The following is a 19,091-nucleotide window of genomic DNA, read 5'->3' as shown; positions in this document are numbered from 1 at the left end:
CAGCGCAGTTCCTGCTCCGACCTCACAGTAAAAGTCTCTGATATAAACATACATCTGGTCCACAATGTTCTTTATTCTCACTACCTGTTGCACGGTTTCCAAGTCAGCGGTCTGTTCAACATCATTAGCGGCAACAGTTGGTTCAGGGGAGGTCTGCTCTGAGAAGTGCCTGTTATTTTCCATTGGATTGGTTTCATTTTGCTCCCCCTGTCCAATCAGGTGTCCTTCTGACCGCCACCTTGTTAAAGGGTTATTGTAAAGCCATCTAGCTGACTTCTGGACCTTTGCTCTGGCTGGAATCTCAGCTTTAAGAGTGAGCTGCTTCAAGTGTTCCAATTCCTGCTCTAACCTGGCTTTCTCCTGCAACAACGTCTCCAACTGTACCTTGTTCTGACTCCCCTCCAAGTCAGAATGGTTCTTGCTGAGGCTTATTTTGTTGACAAGTTCTCGATACACCTTCTGCTCCTTCTCGAATTCTTCCAGTAAGTGGGTCACTTTGTTCTCAAGTTGCTGATTTCTCCCTTTAGTCTCACTCAACTCTACCAGCAGAGCATTGACCTTCTGTGTTAAGATCCAGTTCTCATCGCTGAGGGCAGCCAGAGATGGCTGCTGACTGGAACCACCTATGTTGATGTTCGTTTCAGGAAACCTTCCCTTCTACAAACAAAATCAAGTGCTGAGTGAGTTACATTAGTGGTGGACAATACTATTTAGAATTCTGTGATTTTCATATTTATAAAACCAGAAAATTCTGCATCTTTACAGAGGTGCTCCTAGTAAACTGGCATAATACAGACAAAGCAACAATGCCAATTCAGCTATGCCCCATCACCTTTTGCGTAAAGCCTCAAAACATGTGATTTGTTAGTATCAAACACTGAGAAGATCCTCCACCAGAAAGAGAAGATGCACAAAAAGATTTTGGACAGTTTGGGAAAGCAAGTAAACAGAAATAATGTATTCAAGCAAAAGAACTCATTCAACTTGATGTGCAGTATACTCCATATAGAAACTGTGCACAACCCAGCTCAGGTACTATGCTTTTTACTCATTCCCAGGACGTGGCATCACTGCTTAGGCCAGTATTTATTTTTCATCCTGAATTGTTTTTGAGCTGATGGTGGTGAACTGCCTTCTTGAACCTTCTAGTGTAGATACACCCACAGTGCTGTTAGAGAGGAAATTCCAGGAATTTAACTAAGTGACAAGGTGATACATGTCCTGCATACACAAATTGTAAGGGATCTGTAAAATTCTTTTGAATGTACAACAGCTTTTATAGCAAGTTTACAAGCAGTTCTTACCTGAATTTGTCACCAAAAAAGTTACAACCTAGATATGCAGCATCAGCGCTGTGTTCTTAATCTGAATTGTGGTTATATCTCTCCATTAGCCTCAACAACATTATATTTTCTAACTTTTGTGACCATGACAGTGAGAAATTGTGTAATTTCAAAACTACATATCAAACATTTGTTTTGCAAAATCTATTTTTTTTGTGCATCCTTGCACCGATTCAATTGGGTTATCATACTCACGCATTGTTCGGTGTAACACAGTACAGGGGAAGCTGTACACCTGGAACACATTCAGCCCAAGACTCATTGAAGACTCCTGAGGTCTTCGCAAGTGAAGGGAACTCCTCATAAGTGCTGCATCCAGTTCAGGCACGAGACAGCATAAATGAAATATTACCTCTAAATCCTTGGATGTTCCTCTCTATCTGTATGGGCCACCCTTCATGGTGGAACGTCCAGTTTGGTCTTCACAAGCCTGCATAAAAAGCAATCTGTCCCTTGTACTGTCTACTCCTCCAGAATCCATTCGTTTTAACAGCAGTCAGCAGCCCTTTAGCTACTGTTGGTTTACAAGCAACCCTGTAGCACTCCTATTGCATAGTGTGCTAAACAACAAGAGGACCACATAGCATTTTGTCAGTGGACATTGCTGTAGTGATTAGCTATTTGATCATACAGTACCCAATGATCCAAACACATTGGGTACTCCACAAACATGTTGATTAAGGGAATTATTCCTAAGTACTGGAACCTACCTTTAAAACGTATTCTCAAAAACTCAAACAACAGTTTGGATTGTCTTACATAAGTGAGAGAGATTTCAGTAACAAACTTATGTACCTCTTCAGATTGTCTTGGGAAGCTCCCACTTTCAACACTGGCTCCAGCCCTATTTTTCAGCTTCTGTTCCAGTTCACAAATTTCTTCCATCTTTTGCCATTTCAACAATTCTGGAATTCCTACCACCTCCTCCTGGATATTACCTTTCACTTGTTCACGCATACTATTCTTCTCTTTCCTAAATGGCATAGTGCCTTCATGACTTTCTTCTTCACTCTCCCCGTCTGGTTTGAGTGATGCTCTGGCAGTCTCAAATCCTTGGAAATTCACTGCTGATATTACATCATGTTTAATGTCCAAGAAACGGGGCTCTTGAGATTTCACCGTGGAACAGTTTCCCTTCATGGGATTCACTTGTTCTAGAACTTCCTTCAACGTTCCAAACAGGTCAATCTCAACACATGGATCTCCCAGTTCTTCAGCAGTTTTTATCAACATGAACCCATTTGTCATCAACATGTTCAATTAGTGGGATAGGTTGATCAACATGCTTGAATTCCAATAACATGGGTCTTTGCAATGGTTCTATAGCTGGAAGCTTGGGGATGGAGGCAGCTGAATTAGTCCTTTGAGTACCTGGGATCAGTGAAATGGGCTCTTCACCTTCTAATGTCCTTGTGGTTCCCTCCATGATATTGGGACTTTTCACCATTTCTTCTGCTGAATTGCTCTGCTCTCCCATTTCTGCTCCCTGTTCAGGGTTTTGTTCAAATGTCATTTGGTCAGACCTTCCTGGCCACACTGGTTTGTTCATAAGTAGTGAATACAATTCCAATTCTGTTCTATTTGTCTTCAAACCTTTCTCAACAGTTAGCCCCTTATTTACTGGCGACACCTGCGCATGTGATAAACCTTCCTCCAGTCTCTCTTGTGCCTTTCTACTTTGCCAAGCAGCTTCAACCTGTTCCACCTGAAGATTGTCTGTCTGTTGTCTTATCTGAACATGCAGAGTTCCACTGGGCAGAGCATTGGCTTTCTCCTTGATGGCTAGATTGCAACTTCTCAGATCATTTGCCATAGCCTTCGAGGGAATAGTTTCCTTTTTCAAAATTGCAGACCTCCCAGTGACTGCTGTTGGTGTGAAACTGTTGTGACCTCCCTCCAGCAATTTTACAGGTTTTATTATGGAATGAAAACCAAGGAGATGTTCATCTGTCTCATTGCTACTGCAGTCTCCAGTTTGCCATTTAATCTCATTCTGTGGCATTTGAAGAGTTTGCTCCTCTTGATCTTCACATTCAGCGTGAGGTAGGGATACATCTTCAGCCGAAGCACTGCATTTGGTCTTAAGTCTTGGTTCTCTCCTAACATTTGCAGTTAGGTCTTCTACACAAGTGGTATGTTCTAGAGATAGATACTGGGGAAACAAATCTTCACTCTTCACCAGTTCAGAGCCACGATTTATGATGCCCTCGTGGCTGTTCATATTTTTAGTACTGAGGTTTCCCACCTACGGTCTGTAAGATCCTCGTATATTTGGCCAAGATTCATCTATTTCTTCACCAGCTGTTTCAGAGCCTTGGCAGCCTTGTGCACTGGACGGTAGCTGATTTCTAAACTGTTTAGCTTGTCCTTCTTTCCCTTGAGCTGAAAATGTGTTGCTGGTTAAAGCACAGCAGGTTAGGCAGCATCCTAGGAACAGGAACTTCTTTCCCTTGAGCAAAGAACGTACCATCCAGAAATCGCACTGCCCCCGAAGCAGCAAATGATTTTCTTCTTCTTTCCTCTTCACTTCATGACATCTCCTCGTCATGCCCAGTTCTCCCCACTTTCTCAGCAGGCCCCTTTGCAAACCTGAGATTTTGGACTGGAAGCTGCAGCCTTTCTGGTTTAGCTCCACATCCATCCTCCCAATTGTGTCCATCAGGTATATCATTTGTCCTTCTCTCACAGAGGAAGCATTTCTTCAGGACCACCGATTGCCTCATAGTTTTGTCATCTTTCTCTGTACCTTCACTGTGCAAATGCGGATCTTGCCTTCCCTCTCCCTGGATCTGCAGAGACTCTGCACCCATTTCCAGATAGATTCTTGAGCAACCGGTTGCCAGTTCATTTCCTTCACTCCCCGATAGAGCTGCAGTCCCTCTTCCTATTCTTGCAGGCTCAATGACATTCTTTACCAGTGAGTCCTTCACATCTTCAACTGAAGTCTATAGGTCGGTATTAGTATTTCATTTTTTAACACAAGTGACGGTGTTGGTTTTCTGAAAGGAAATCAGTTTGGCGAAGAGACAGACTGGGAGAGCTCTCAAGATTTCTCACGGTCCAGCCAGACACAAGGCGGAGCAGGTTGATTGACTGACTTCAAGGAGCAACTTATTGGTGATTCCAGAATATTAAAAATTGATTCTCCAATCATGGAAGCAAGAACAAATCAACTCCAGCACCAATATAGATCATTTAACCTTTCAAAGCCAGCTTGGGGTCGACCAGTACAGGGGAAGTGGTCATTTTAAATGCTTATGCAGAACTAGAAATTGATGGCATAGTGGGAGGTCATCAGCCCACTGAGTTGAAGCTGGTTCTCTTTAGGGCAATCTGAGCAGACCAATTTTGTTTTCACTCCATGTGGACATCACTGGCAGGGCCAGCACTTATTTCCTTGTCCCAACTGTACTAGGGAAGATGGTAGTGAGTTGCCTTCTTGAACAGTTACAGTCCACGTACAGTCGGCACAACCACAGTGCTAGCAGTAAGGGAGTTACAAGATTTTGACCCAGTGATAGTGATCATATTTGAGGCTTACAATAATTATGAATGACCACCTACTTTAACTTGAAATATAATTCCCATCAAGTTGGCAGTGATAAGATTAACAAAAGTAAATGAAACAGTAAAACAAAATGGAAAAGATTTGGAGTCAAGCCTGATGGATTGTATTTACTCAAATCTGTAATTTTTCGTAAACCAGAGAGGTGTAACTGAAACCAAAAGGTCAATAATTTCTAAACAAGGCATGCAAAGGTACCACCTACACAAACCTCTGTTTGGCTCACCTTACCCTTCTTAAGGTGCAGTATTGTGAAGGTTTCCAGACTGGTTTCCAGATTGCACACAGTATATATTGTCTTTATTTGCAATGGCAAATGTGTTTCTCAATATTTAATGTGAGATCACAGAAACGAAGAATAATAGGTGGATGAGGTTACATAATAGAAACAAGGAGGAGTCGGTAAAAGCTGACAGCAATTCTTTATCATTACTGCTAGTCTTTTTAAGCATAAAAATAGGGATTCTTTTACATATCACAGATTTGGCCAAATGTAAATGTCTGTGATTGATGAACAAAATTTTACAAATACTTAAACTGAGTGAACTGATTGATGCACAACAGGCCATTTCCAGCCCTACATTAATTTTTAAAAAGCACAGGAATTGGTCAGGTTTGTTTCAAAGACCCAGCAGTAATTGCAACCAAATGCTGTCCTGCAGTGGCTCACAGTGACGTAGCAGCAGTTCACATCAAGAACAGTTGTAGCACAATCACAAATTCTGTCCAAAACCTCCCACTTCCCTGCGACAGGAGACACCACCACCCAGATTTAAAGTGAGAAGATTCAGACAGGCAATTAGCATCAGTGTTGACAGCAGGTGGCAGCACCACACCAAGAAGATAACATTTTGACTTCAACTAACAAATTTGTGAACACTAACTCTAATTAATTAATTAATTACTCATTAATTACTAATTAATTTACCCCTCTACATTATTCTGCTAACCGTATCATATGCTCTCAATGTTACTCAATTTTTTAATGGAATTATTTCATATCCATCACTCTACATATAACAGTGTGTTATATGCACATTGCTATTAATATAAATAACTCCCTGATCCCAACCCCTAAACTTTACTCGTCACTAACTTGAACCTGTGCATTTACATAGCCCAATATAACTCAAATGTTCTTGCATATATAATAGCAACTGTGTGCCCTAGTCAACATTTCCTCCTGACTTAATATCAGCAGAACATATTATTTGATTGATAGTGTTTGTGGGTCTTCTGGGGTATTTTCTTTACCACAGTGATTATCTTTCAGAAATACCCATTGGCTCTAAGTTCTTTGGATATCCTGAACTTGAAGGTGCTACGGAAATGTAATGATTCTATTTTTAATTCATTTCCTCTCACAGACTGATAAATAACTCCTTGCACCCCTGTCCCAATCAGTTTCCGATTGTTGATGTAAACTAACTTATCTTGCAATTCCAACAAAGGACTGCACCGTCTTTTCACACGTGTGGACTAGCTCATTCTTTCTCTTTCTAACATCTCCAGTTCTTTCCTTCTGTGCGCCAGGCAGAATAACCTCCGTTCTCCTGTGTAATTGTTTCTGAGGAACTCAGAATGGTGTCTCTCCAAGGCCTGCACCTCTCGCAGCCAAGAAGTAAAAGACAAGTCAGCAACTACCAGTATCCCTGCCCTCAGCCATTACCCCTCTCAAACTGGCTGCTGACATCTATTTGAGAGTCACCTTGGTGACAAGTTTTGCTTCATTCCACCCTCATCCCCCATCACCATGGCAAAAGGCCAGGAATCTCTTTCAGCAATTAAACAGACACTTAACCCTAATGTTACAGATTCTGATATCCCAACCAGGTCCTGGTACAGTACATTGGCTGTATAAACGACCTGAGCGCATACTCTACCTTACAAATTTAATCCTATGACACCCAATTCCAAAAATATTCTGAAAGAACTCCAGATACTGTAATTCAGAAACAAAAACAGAAATTGGCAGAAAGCTCAACAGGTTTGGCAGTACCTGTGGAGAGAAATCAGAGTTAATGTTTTGGGTCCAGAGACCCTATCTCAGAACTGCTGTTGTGAGAAAGACTCACTGGACCTGAAACATTAACTTTGATTTCTCTTCATAGATGCTGCCAGACCTCCTGAGCTACTCCAGCAACTTCTGTTTTGGTCCAGGAATATTCTGCATTTTAATGATTTTGAAGAACTTTCCTAGGATACTAATTTATTGCAGTCCTTACCTCTTCCTCCTCTGATCTTTTTAAAGCATCACTGGCAAACTTCACATATTGGGTCATCAGGGTCACCAAGGCTGTGTAACGTGTACGGAGGTCCATAAACTACAGAAGAGGCACAAAGATAAGCAGAGACAAGATTAGTACAAGATTCTGGTTTTTAATCTCCATCACACACTTCACGAATTTCATTTAGATGTTTATTTGGTCAGTTTTTCCAACTTCTGCCTGCTACATCAGTTTAATTGAGATGGCTGGTAAAATTAGTTCTGTTTACCAGAAAGAGATTTCAGCTGATAACTATCCACTGACAAGCTCTCTTCATCTTAATGACAGTCCTCCTCTCTATAAATTCCTTAAGATGACAACTGTACAGGCATGCGATAACTCATTGTTTGGCAAATCAGTCAAAGTGAAGGCCTTTATAAGACGTATGGAAACGGTTCTTGTCTGAACTGACATCTATTTACTTGGATGAGCCAAGACAGAGACTTGTGGAATTTCACATTGCCAAAGTATGCAAAGGATATTAAAAAAATGGAAAGGTTTGATCAAGCTGGAGAATTGTGAAGCAGTAAAGTTATGATAACTCATTTTAATGTGTAATTATTAGCAGCTATGGCTGTATGTGATTAGCATTGGTAATAATCATTATGATAAATGTAAAGTTTGTAATTTAACAAAAGTAATTGTTACCAATAATGATTATCAATGTATTTTTGATTCCAATGAAACTCTCAACACCTATTATTGCATGGTAAAATTACAAATCAGGCAAAAGCATCAATTTTCTAAACAACAAATTCCAAACTGGATTAGCCATAGCTATTTCCAACATGGTTGGATAACTACAAAATGAACTGAGAGTTCTGAGGACATCACACTCTTCTAAGGAACATGGTTGTTCTAAGTTATTTAATGAGTTATAACAAAATCTTTGTTATTTGCAACATAAAGTTCCACCTAGGGCCCTTCTACTCTGAAATACATCTGCGCATCTTCCCTCAATATTTCTTTATATAGAGGCAAACAGGGCCATTCTGTTCATCGTGGCTGTGACAACTCTTTGAAAGAATTGTCCAATTTATCCAACTCATTTGCTCTTTCTCCACAGCTCTGCAACTTTTTATTCACCAAGAAAATTCTAAATTACGTTAGCTGCTTAACATTGAATCTGCTTTCAGCATCCTTTCAAGGGTCAGTGCATTCCGAAATTATCAACTTGCTAAGTAAGAAAAAAAATTCCTAAAGCGTCTTCCAGTTTGGCTGCAATTATATTGAAGCTCTGTCCTCTGGTCACAGACCTTCCTGGCATAGAATCAGTTTCTCCTTTGATGATGATCAACACATCCTTATCATTTTAAGCACCTCTGTTAAATGCCTCCTTAACTTTTTACCCAAAAAGTCAACACTGTTTTTATCCCGACAGATGCTGCTCAACCTGCTGAGTAGTTCCAACATTTCCTCTTTTTACTGCCCTTAACCTTCTCTCTTCCAGGAAGAGAGAATGTGAAGAATCTTCACATTTAGTAAACTTTAGAAAGTTAACATTTTCCACCTCTTGTACAATGACATCTGAAGAACTCTGCATTCTTCGCCGTTTGACTGGTGACTTCTGCTGCGAGTCAACCATGGCTTTGTAGGTCATCAGCTGAAGCTCATATTCCTGTGAGCAGAAGACAACACAACTGATCAACAAAAGGTGAGAGAATCATTCAAAGCACCGTCAATGAGACTCAGCGAATTGACAACATTTGTATCACTGATCATGCTTCACAGTTCTACGAAACCTCCACCAATTGCAAAAGAAACTAAACATTGAACAGCAATGTATTTTCAATATTCAGGATATGTCAACCACAACTCAGTAGGTAGCACTTAAACCTCATGTCAAGGTTTTGTACGTTGACGCTGCAGAACAAACACCACAGTACAGAACCTGGCTTGATACTCCTAGCTGTAGCACTAAGTGAACATCACGGTCTAATGTTGGCCTGTACAACCTAATTAAGTCATTCCAATCTGCCCCATGCTTTCATTTTTTTGTAGTATGTTATCCATGTGACATGGGGATTCCAGCCAGACAAGCACTTTGTTGTCCATTCTTCTTCATTCTGGGAAAGTGGTGGTGAGCTGCCAACCTGAATTATACCCACATTACATCTGGTATTGGTACACTCACAGTGCTGTTTAGGATTTTGACCCAGCAGCACTGAAGGAATGGTGATGTATTTCCAAATTAAGATATTGTAGAGCATGGAAGGGAACTTGCGAGTGGCAGTGTTCCCAAGTATCTGCAGCTCTGGTCCTGTTTATTGGGAGAGGACATGGATTTGGGAGGTGCTTTTAAAAGAGTAGCAGCAAATTACTGCAGGGCATCTGAGAGATGGCATACTTTGTGCATTGATGGTGGAGGAGGTTGAAGATGATGGATGAGGTGCCAATCAAGGTGTCTGCTTTTTCCTGGATGGTGTTGGAGCTGCACTTATCCAGGCAAACAGAATTCTGTCACATTCCTGATTTATGCCTTGTAGATGAATGGACTTTGGCAGTACTTACTTATGCGGCTATTCCAGTTCAGTTTCTGAGCAATGGTAACCTCCAGGATGTTGATAGTTAGGCATTCAGTGATGGAAATGCCACTCAATGTGAAAACTATTCATCTCATCATTATGTCATTCTGTCATATTCCTTGATATCCATAGATGCAGAAATCCATAGAACCATAGAATACCTATTGTGGAAGCAGGCCATTCAGCCCTCTAAACAACACCCATACAGACCCACGTACCCCGCATAGTATCCCTGTAACTCTACATTCCCCAGGGCTAATACACCTCACCTGCACATCTTTGGACAGTGGGAGGAAAGCTACGCAGACTCAGGGAAAACTTGCAAACTCCACAGAGACAGTCATCAGAGGTTGGAATCGAACCTGGGTCCCTGGTACTGTGAGGCAGCAGGACTAACCATGGAGCCATCGTGCCACCTCCTGTGTTTATGGGAGAGAATGCCCCATTTCCCATTCTGTGTCTGAGGAAACGCTTCCTGAATTCAATCTTGAACAATCAACCTTAAATTTCAAAATTATGACTCCCTGTTGTGAATTCTCCACCAAAGGAAGTAATTTTACCAAAGAGACTCTAGCAAATCTTTTCAACATTTTAAGCACTTCTATCAGTTCATCCTTCTGTATCAAGTGGAATACAAGTCAAATCTATGCAATCTGTTATCATTTTTTTGGTAAATTCTCCTGCTACCCACCCTCCCACTCCATTCCCATTCCTAAATTAATTCTGGTCAATCTGCAGGTTGCTTTCAAGACCAAATATCCTTTGTAAGCTGCACTGTACATAAATCAACACCATTCTCCATCTGTGTAAGCCTCAGTACAACCAATATTTAGTATGAGTTTACTTGTCAGCATTCGCCAGTGAGATTCCTATTTGGGTAAAACAATTCTGTAAATCTGAGCTTGAATGGGTACATTTCTACTGTTAACTGGATTGTAAAAAGAAATATTTTGGAAGAGACCTCAACCAGACTTGAATAGACAGAGAATTGCATAATTATAAATTCATATAACAGAAAGAGACCACTCAGTCCATAGTGCATGGCCCAGCTCTTTGCAAAAGAAATCCAATTCATCTGACTCTCCCTACTCTTTTCTTATGTATCTGTAGGTTTACCTCTTCCTTGTGTTTTTAGCAAATTCTCATTTGAACGTGAATCTGCTTCCTCCAACCTTTCTCTTCCAGATCATTTTGACTCGGTGTTCAAAATAAATTCTCCTCAGAGTCATACAGCACAGAAACAGAATTTTCGGTCCAACCAATCCATGCTGACCATAATCCCAAATTAAATCAACCCCACCTGCCTTCTCTGCGCCCACATCCCTCCAAACCTTTCCTATTCATGTACTTCTCTCAGTGTTTTTTAAACACTGTGATTGTGCCCACGGTGCCACTTCCTCAGGAAGCTCATTCCACACATGAACCACCATGTGTAAAAATTTGTCCCTTGCGTCTTTTTTAACTCTCTCCCTCTCACCTTATGACCCTCTCTTTGGGTTCTTTAATGAATGACTGAAAATCAATTTCCTCTAATTACCAATCAAAACACTGCAAGGTTTAAATAAAATTTTTAAAACGTTTCATATGAAATAAAACTGCTTCACCCAAATTTGATTTTCCACCTTACCTTTACAGCAGAGGAATACTCATCAGAGTATTTCTGACATTCGTCCATTCTGCCCTGTTTCATCTCAACTTCTGAAGTCAACAGCTAAAATAAAATGAAGAATAATTGAACTTATTGCACACCTGAATTTGTTTTCAATTTTCTTGAACAGTTACTTCAAAAATACCTTCTGTATATTCTATGCTGATGAGCCTCTCAACAAATTAGTTTATACAATTTGACATTTTGATGTTTACAACTGTAACTAAAACCATCTCCAAATTTGGTCAGTTCACATTATACAGTAAAATGTGTAGGCCTTTCCAAAAATTCCATTAACACAACTTCGTTTGAAAACATAATCACGCGTGTTTTGTTTCTTGACACTAAAAGAATCAAAAATGAATTTAATATCTTCTACCACTGAAATGTAGTAACCGTAAGAAATCTAGAAGTAAATCTAGAAATAAGCCTGCAATCTCAGGAGCAGCTGCAAGATTCAGTCTATTCTCTGACCATATCATGACTATCATTAGAAAGTGAGTTACCTTTTGTTGGTTGAGCTCATCAGCAAGGGCTCGGATGTCTTCTGGCTGACGCTCCTGCATCTTCTGTTGTGTTGTTTCCATTTCTTGGATCCACTGATCAAGGTCTTTATAACAATCTCTGTACCAGTTCAGGGAAATGCTGATGCTTTCAAGCTCGTGTAGCCTGAAAGCAGAAAGGATAGCTTTCTAACACTTGACTACTGGCTTGGTCCTTTCTTTGTTACTGCATCCCTCTCTCAGAATGATTCAAGTTGAGTAGCAAGAGATCTCCATTCTGACATCAATTATGTTGGCACGTTCCATATTTAAAAGGGATTTTTCCTTTCTTCTTCAGGATCACTCCCCCGTTTCATGATTTTCACATCGCACTTTCTCTGCTAATTCCATTGGACGTGGAAGTTTCAAGCTATTTCTTTCCTGAAATTATCTCCCTCCGAGGTAAAACTCAATTACCTCCCCTTCCTGAATTGGGTGTCCACTGAGTCAGTTCAAGACCCCTTCAGATCCTTAGTCATATATTCTAGGCTGACAAACTCTGTGTCATATTGAGGGACTGATAATCTGCCAAAGGCACCAATTTTTGTAAGAAATGTTAATTTAAGCCCCAAATGCATTATCAAGTGAATGGTAAACATCCCCTGGATGAATTCTCCCTGGTATCCTGACCAATACATATCCTTCAACTAATGTCCCATGAATAGGCTATCCAGCTATGATTACATGGCTGCTTGTAGAAGCTTGCTGTGTACAGATTAGCTGCAAAAGTCCATTACTGGCTCTAAAGTGCATTGGGACATCCCAAAATCATAAAGGCACGACAGAAATAGAGGCCTTTTCTTCTTATAACCCAAACATATTGGCAGTTGTATGGGGTTTTCTCAGCACCAGCCCAAAACTATCTCTGTTACATAAGTGACATTGTTAATCTATATCCTACATCATTTAAACATGAAAGTAATTCCACCCAGGTGGAGGCTCTATTCATTGCCCCATGGTAAGTACATTCAGAACTCACAAACTCTGGAGGATATGCAGTGGGGAATGATACAGACCTGTTGTCAATTTGAGAACGAATGTTCTCCCATCGCTCAGCTAACTGGACAGCTTTCTCCTTGTGCCAGTCCATGTCCATATCTCGCTCATTGTGAGCCCTCAGCATGCGTTCACTGACAGCCTTTCCTTTCTGCAGCTCATCTTCCAATGAATGGAAGACATCACGCCGTTCATCCACTTCAGTCCGCCATTGCTGTTAAGGAGAGACGTAGAGAAGGGTGACTGTGAGAATGTGCGTGTATGGGGGGATTACATCAGTGAAGTCAAATCTTGGAGTCATAAGAAGAACATAAATAAATGCAATAAGAAATTCAGGGGAAACTTCTTTACCCAGTTCATGCTGAGAATGTGGGACTCCCTATCATATGGACTGACTGAAGTAAGAAGTATAGACGTATTTAGTGGGAAACCGGAAGTAAAATGGAGGAAAGAAAGGACAAGGCGGATATGAATCATAGAATCCCTCCAATGCAGAGAAAGGCCATTCTGCCCATCAAGTCTGCACCAACACGCCAAAGAGCATCCCACCCCTCACCCTATAACCCCGCATTTACTATAGTTAATCCACCAAGCCTACATATCCCTAAGCGTTATGGGACAATTTAGCAATCCACCTGACCTGCTCATCTTTGGACTGTGGGAGGAAACCAGAGCACCTGGAGGAAACCTATGCAGACACAGGGCGAATGCCTGTGTAGAGTTTGCACAATCACCCGAGGCTGGAATCGAACCCAGGTCCCTGGGGTTGTAAGGCAGAAGTGCTAACCACTGAACCACCATGCCACCATATGGTGAAGATGTTTGCAAATAATACCAACACTGGTTCTCAGCATGAACCAAATGTTGTAAATGTGTGTAAATCAATACACATTGATTGAGAATGCGAAAGGAAAATCTTGGTTACCTTCAATGTATTTTGGAGAGCTTGAATTGCCTTTGTGTCAGGTGGTACTGCATCTTCCTCACCCAGTTTAGTTTCATACTGTTTAACAAGAGCCTCTGCTTCTTGGCTATTTTTAACAATCAAATTGACAGTCTTCAACCTGTAGTTGGAAATATGGATTATATCCATGAATTATGACAGCACTTCAAGATTCCTCTTTGCTTTCAAAATGATCACATTTCAAGGGAATTCTCCCTAAATTCTTCCCCGCAAAACCCCAAACCCCCACCACACTCCATCATTGCTGGGGAAGTTGGGAGGTTTCAGATGTGACCATTGTGGTAAGTGACCTGGCTGCTAACACTCACACCACAAAACCAGAAGGTATTGGGTTGAAGGCCCAGGCCTGAGAACAAAAACAAAGGACAAGTCGGTGCTAATTCCTATTTGCTTTCAGGGAGACACAAATGGTCCTGTGGCACTAGTCTGAAGCAGCGCAGGACAGTTCCCTGCAATGACCCAGCCAAAAGTTATCCCTCAACTAACATGACCAAAAAAATCAATCAATCATTCTCCTATTGTGGTTTGTGGGAGCTTGCTCAGTGCATATTTAGGCATCATAACAATAACTACACTTCAAAAAGATAGTAACGTACTTTGGTATATCCTGAAATGATGAAAATAGTGATATAGAAATTCTAGTCTTGTTTTTAAAGAAAGGGAGAACCATAATGATTATAAGTTCTAAAATAAGCCTCTTACTTAGTGGAAAATATCATTTTTGGTGATTTAACGTGGTGAATTGCTACTCAAGTAGTAAGTGTTGCATTCTTGGTGAATGTAAACCAAGCAAGGGTTTTGGAGTACTTTTATAGAGGCAGACAACACCCAGCCAGACAAAAAGTTACTCAAATGCACAGAGAACTCATTGCTATTCCTTTCAGAACACACAGAACCACTTATTGTGCTTCACTGGTGAACAGAAAGTATGAAGTGACACGTTAACCTTCCTCCTTGCCATCAGTGATTTGAATTTGTAATACTGAAACACATCCATTCTGTCATTCTGTCTGCATGCCTGCAACCCATCAATGCACAAAACAAAACCATTTATGTCTGTCTTTGAGCTTGCATCCATTCAACCCAAGAATCAACAATCGCACCTCCTTAAATCCTTAATTTCAAGAAAACTTTAAGACCAGGGGCTTGAACAACTATCTGCAGTGAAACATGCAGAAACAGATAACTACAAAAGATCATCACATGCCTAAAACAAAACTTTGTGGGAGACTCAAAAACCTGGCATGGGTGGAATGTACAAAAAGCACACTGAAATCAGTCACTCACAAAATACAAACCAAAGACAGACAGCCTTCTGTGCACCAAGTCTGTTTACAATTTCAAAAAAGGGGACACATAGGTCAGTTTGAAACAGCAAGAAATATGCAACAGAAATGTATTTTGGGGAATGACCAGCTAACACAGTGACAGAGAAACTGCTATTCCTCTGGGATTGAATGTTTGCTCTTTTCTGACCCAGGGATGAAGGGATTTCTCTCTACACTGGACAAAGAGCTCACCATTCTGCTGATGTTTTCCTAACAGTCCACTGCTATGATACTTGCAAAAATAAGAACATCTGCAATCAGTGGTCTGCAATTTAAAGATTTCACATATTTATTGTATTTCTAACCAAAATGTCCATATACATTCCAAGAAAAGATCATTAATAAAGACTGAATCCTTACTTATCCAAATAAATGGAGGACAGAGAGTACACTTGATTGAGATTCTGCAGCACCACATTCAGCTCAGCACGTAGGGTTGAGGCTGACGATGAAGAGGCTTGTCCAAAGAATTTGTCACATTTTTCACTGACTTTTTCCAAATCCACAATGAGCTCCTCCAGCTCACTCTTCAATTTCTGGAGAGAGAAAAATTCAAGTGCATTCAGCATGGGTGTGCAGTAGTCACATAGCTAGATTAATAATGCAGTGGACATGAATATGAATTCTGTTGTGTGGTTTGAGAATTGCAATTTATTTCACTAGAGTGAGAAAATTATTTAAGTAAAAACCTGGTGAAAAAATGATCATATTGACCACCACCACAACCCAACTGTTTCAGTAATGTCTTCATCTATTCTGGGCAAGTAAGTGTCCCCAATCTCACATCAAGGCTTCATTCATTCAGGAATGGGCATCCTTTCCCCCTCTTCCACTCTACCAATCATGAAATTGACCACGAATTCCAGTCTTGCCACTGACACCCACTTCCTGGAAATGAACCTTTTTCAAAAAAACGTCCCATAGTGTTAAAGTTTGGAACAAATTTACTTTGAACAGTAATGTTTAACACTTACTGAGACATTAACAAAGTACTTTGAGGGGATAGGATGGAAAATACAGTCAAGTGGGAAGGTTTTTCCAAAACTGACCTCTTGCTCGGTGATTCTTTGCACACTTTCCTGTAGATCATCTCGTTCCAGTGGTGTGCGGATTTGTCGTATCAGGCGCTTCTCACAATTCTCCACACGAAGTCGAATATTCCGCAACTCGGAGATGAACCGATTGCAAGCGGATTCCTCTTGCTCCTCTGGTTTAACAGGAATAGGTCAAATTGTTTGAACAAACTCTTGCCAAAAGGGTAGGGTCAGCAGACCCACAAGCTCCTCCAATTCTTGTGAAAACCGAAGGCTGTTTTTACTCTGTCCCCCAAACCCTTCATTCTCCACAAATAAATCCAATAGCTCAAACCTATTCATAACATTCACCTCAATCAGTATTCTTGCAAGTTATACCTTTTTATTTATTCCTTCTTTAGTGAAAACATTACAGCCGAGTTTCAAAACTAGTGTGCATGTCTTCAAGGTAACCTCTTTAATATTTATTCAGTCATGAGATTGATTGTGAATAACTGGGCCAACATTTATTACCCATCATTACCTAGCATTTACTACCCATCATTACCCAGTATATACTACCCAGCATGTACTACCCATCATTACCCATCTCTAATTGCCCTTGAGAGGGGGTGGTAAGATGCGTTCTTGAACAGCTGCAGTCCATGTGGTGTATTTCCACAGCACCATTAGGGACAGAGTTTCAGGATTTAGAGAATGTTGGCAGTACCAGCAAGAGGAAATGATGATATAGTTTCAAGTAAGAATGATGTATTGTGTGGAGGGGAAGTTGCAGGCGGTACTGCCCTTATTCTTTGAGAAGCTAGAGATCGTTTGTTTGGAAGAAACTGTCTAAAATCCCTGGGTGAGTTTCTGCAGTGCAACTTGTAGATTGTAGACAACTATTGCTGAGCATTGGTGGTGAAGGAAATTAATGCTTAAAGTGGTGAAGGGGATGTCAATCAAGTGGGCTCCTTTGACCCTGGATTGTATCAAGCTTCTCTAGTGTTACTTGAGGTGCACTCAATGAGGCATGTGAGTCGTGTATTGAAACCTTTTCCAACTGTAAACCAGATTTTAGACAAAATCAACTTAGCGATTTCTAAATATAAATTGCCTCTGGAATTCATTGCTGGTTGCTTGTATCCAGTAGGGAGCCGGTTTCTGAGTAGGGCAAAAATCACATCATAGAAAGACAACTGTCTTCACAACACCATCTTGTCCACTTGATCAGCTGAACTCAATTCCACCACCTGGAGTTCACAGAACAACTGGATCTCGCCTAATTTTTCTCTCTCCCAGAATATGAACATTGATGCATTTTAGGGTTTTACTAGGTGCACTGTCACAATTCTTCAGCCATTACAGGGTGTAGGAAGCAAGAATCTCTTCAATACCTGCCTGCAATCTATTTCAATGAAACTTATGCATTTCACACTTTCACTGGCCCCACCCAGCCCCATTACCTCTTTCAGCCGATTTAAGAAGATCTTCATAATACTGTTTGCAGAACTTGACTTCTCTCTCAAGCTGGTTGCCGTCAGTGACTGAGAAGACTTCAGATTCCTGACTATCTTCCAAGAAGTCCCTGAGGTGTTCCTGAAGGCTGCCTAGCACCTGTTGATGTTCCCCAGGGAGCATAGTTTTTATCTGTGCAAAGGGAATACTTGGTGTGAATTCCTTGAGGATTAAAATGCCCAGAACTTACCTAAACAATCAAGTACAGTAAGCCAGACCATCATAGTTACATGATATTCACAACACAAATGGGCCATTCACCACAACAGCTTCATGCTCCTCATGAGCCTCCTCCCATGTTACTTATTCCTATCAACACTATTTTCTAATCATTTTGCTCTTCAATATATCAAATCCCAAATGGGAATTTATAGGGCTCAATCACTTCTACTTAAAATGCATTCTTGAAATTTCCAAATGATCCACAGACAGATCAGTTTTCTTGCAGCTGTTAATCAAGGAAGTAATTGCATTCCTGACCATGGTGAACACTAGCTTGGCAAAAACACTAGCTCGGCAGCCAGTGAGGGTCAAAGGACCAGAATAGGCAGACCAAGGCAAGTGAACAACCTGCGATTATACAACAGAGTAAAGCATCTCAAAGCATTTCACATCAGTACAGTCAAAACATAACCATTAGGACAGGTGATCAAAAGCCTGGCCACACTGATAGGTCTTAATGAGATGCTCAAAGATAGAGAGACAAGAAAGGGGATTCCATGCCCAATGAGTTAGATAACTGAAAGTGTGGCCGCCAGTGCTGAGGTTTGAGAAACCAGGATGGAGAATTATACAGAGAAGGAGGGATACAGAATGAGAATGCGAGACCAAGTAGGTAATGAAGAGCAGATTGTAGACAGATTTCTTTTTGGCTTCTACCTAAAACATGAAGGCAGGAGAATTAAGTTAAGAGACAAATCAGCCATGTCCTGAAAAGTAGACCAGACTAGAGGGGTAAATGGCCTACTTATGTTCCTAGTTTCAGGAGTTCTCTTCCCCCTTCCAATTTTAGATATGTAATGGAGCATCCCAATCAAAGGAAATCAAGTCAGAACAAAAAGAATTCACGTCATCCTTTCCGCAAACAAGAGAAATACTTACTGAAGAAACGTTCCAAGCACGAATAGTTGAAATTTCATTCATGAGATAATGCCAGGATACAACACTCTTCATGTTTATGTGTGTTTGGTGCCAGAGTGCCAGAACATTTTGATAGAGCTGCTCAATTCTGAGGAAGGGAAGAAAGAAAAGTGGATATTTCACTTCTTCTTGAAACAAAAAGCACTCAATTCGTTGTGGTTAAAAGGTGCCAACTTGGAGGAAAGAGACCACTTCCATGGTCACAACAAAGTCAAAGCATCAGTGTATTACTGAATCCTGTC

At 40.7% G+C, this 19,091-nt stretch overlaps 1 protein-coding gene across 11 annotated transcripts in view; it reads right to left on the bottom strand.

Moving 5' to 3' along the window:
- The window catches only part of dst (dystonin), a 624,072-nt gene that overhangs the window by 309,441 nt on the left and 295,540 nt on the right, over positions 1-19,091 (bottom strand). For all 11 annotated transcript variants that reach the window (XM_060852081.1, XM_060852129.1, XM_060852093.1 and 8 more), the window contains 10 exons: positions 18,811-18,937; positions 17,658-17,841; positions 16,228-16,385; positions 15,539-15,714; positions 13,812-13,950; positions 12,907-13,100; positions 11,855-12,017; positions 11,328-11,411; positions 8,686-8,793; positions 7,134-7,232 (listed from right to left, as the gene is read on the bottom strand). In XM_060852081.1, coding sequence (XP_060708064.1) covers positions 7,134-7,232; positions 8,686-8,793; positions 11,328-11,411; positions 11,855-12,017; positions 12,907-13,100; positions 13,812-13,950; positions 15,539-15,714; positions 16,228-16,385; positions 17,658-17,841; positions 18,811-18,937 — 1,432 coding nt within the window. The remainder of the gene's footprint in view (positions 1-7,133; positions 7,233-8,685; positions 8,794-11,327; positions 11,412-11,854; positions 12,018-12,906; positions 13,101-13,811; positions 13,951-15,538; positions 15,715-16,227; positions 16,386-17,657; positions 17,842-18,810; positions 18,938-19,091) is intronic.

Source organism: Hemiscyllium ocellatum, chromosome 3 (assembly GCF_020745735.1).
Source record: "Hemiscyllium ocellatum isolate sHemOce1 chromosome 3, sHemOce1.pat.X.cur, whole genome shotgun sequence".
NCBI lineage: Eukaryota > Metazoa > Chordata > Chondrichthyes > Orectolobiformes > Hemiscylliidae > Hemiscyllium > Hemiscyllium ocellatum.
This window is presented reverse-complemented; position numbering and strand designations above follow the sequence as displayed.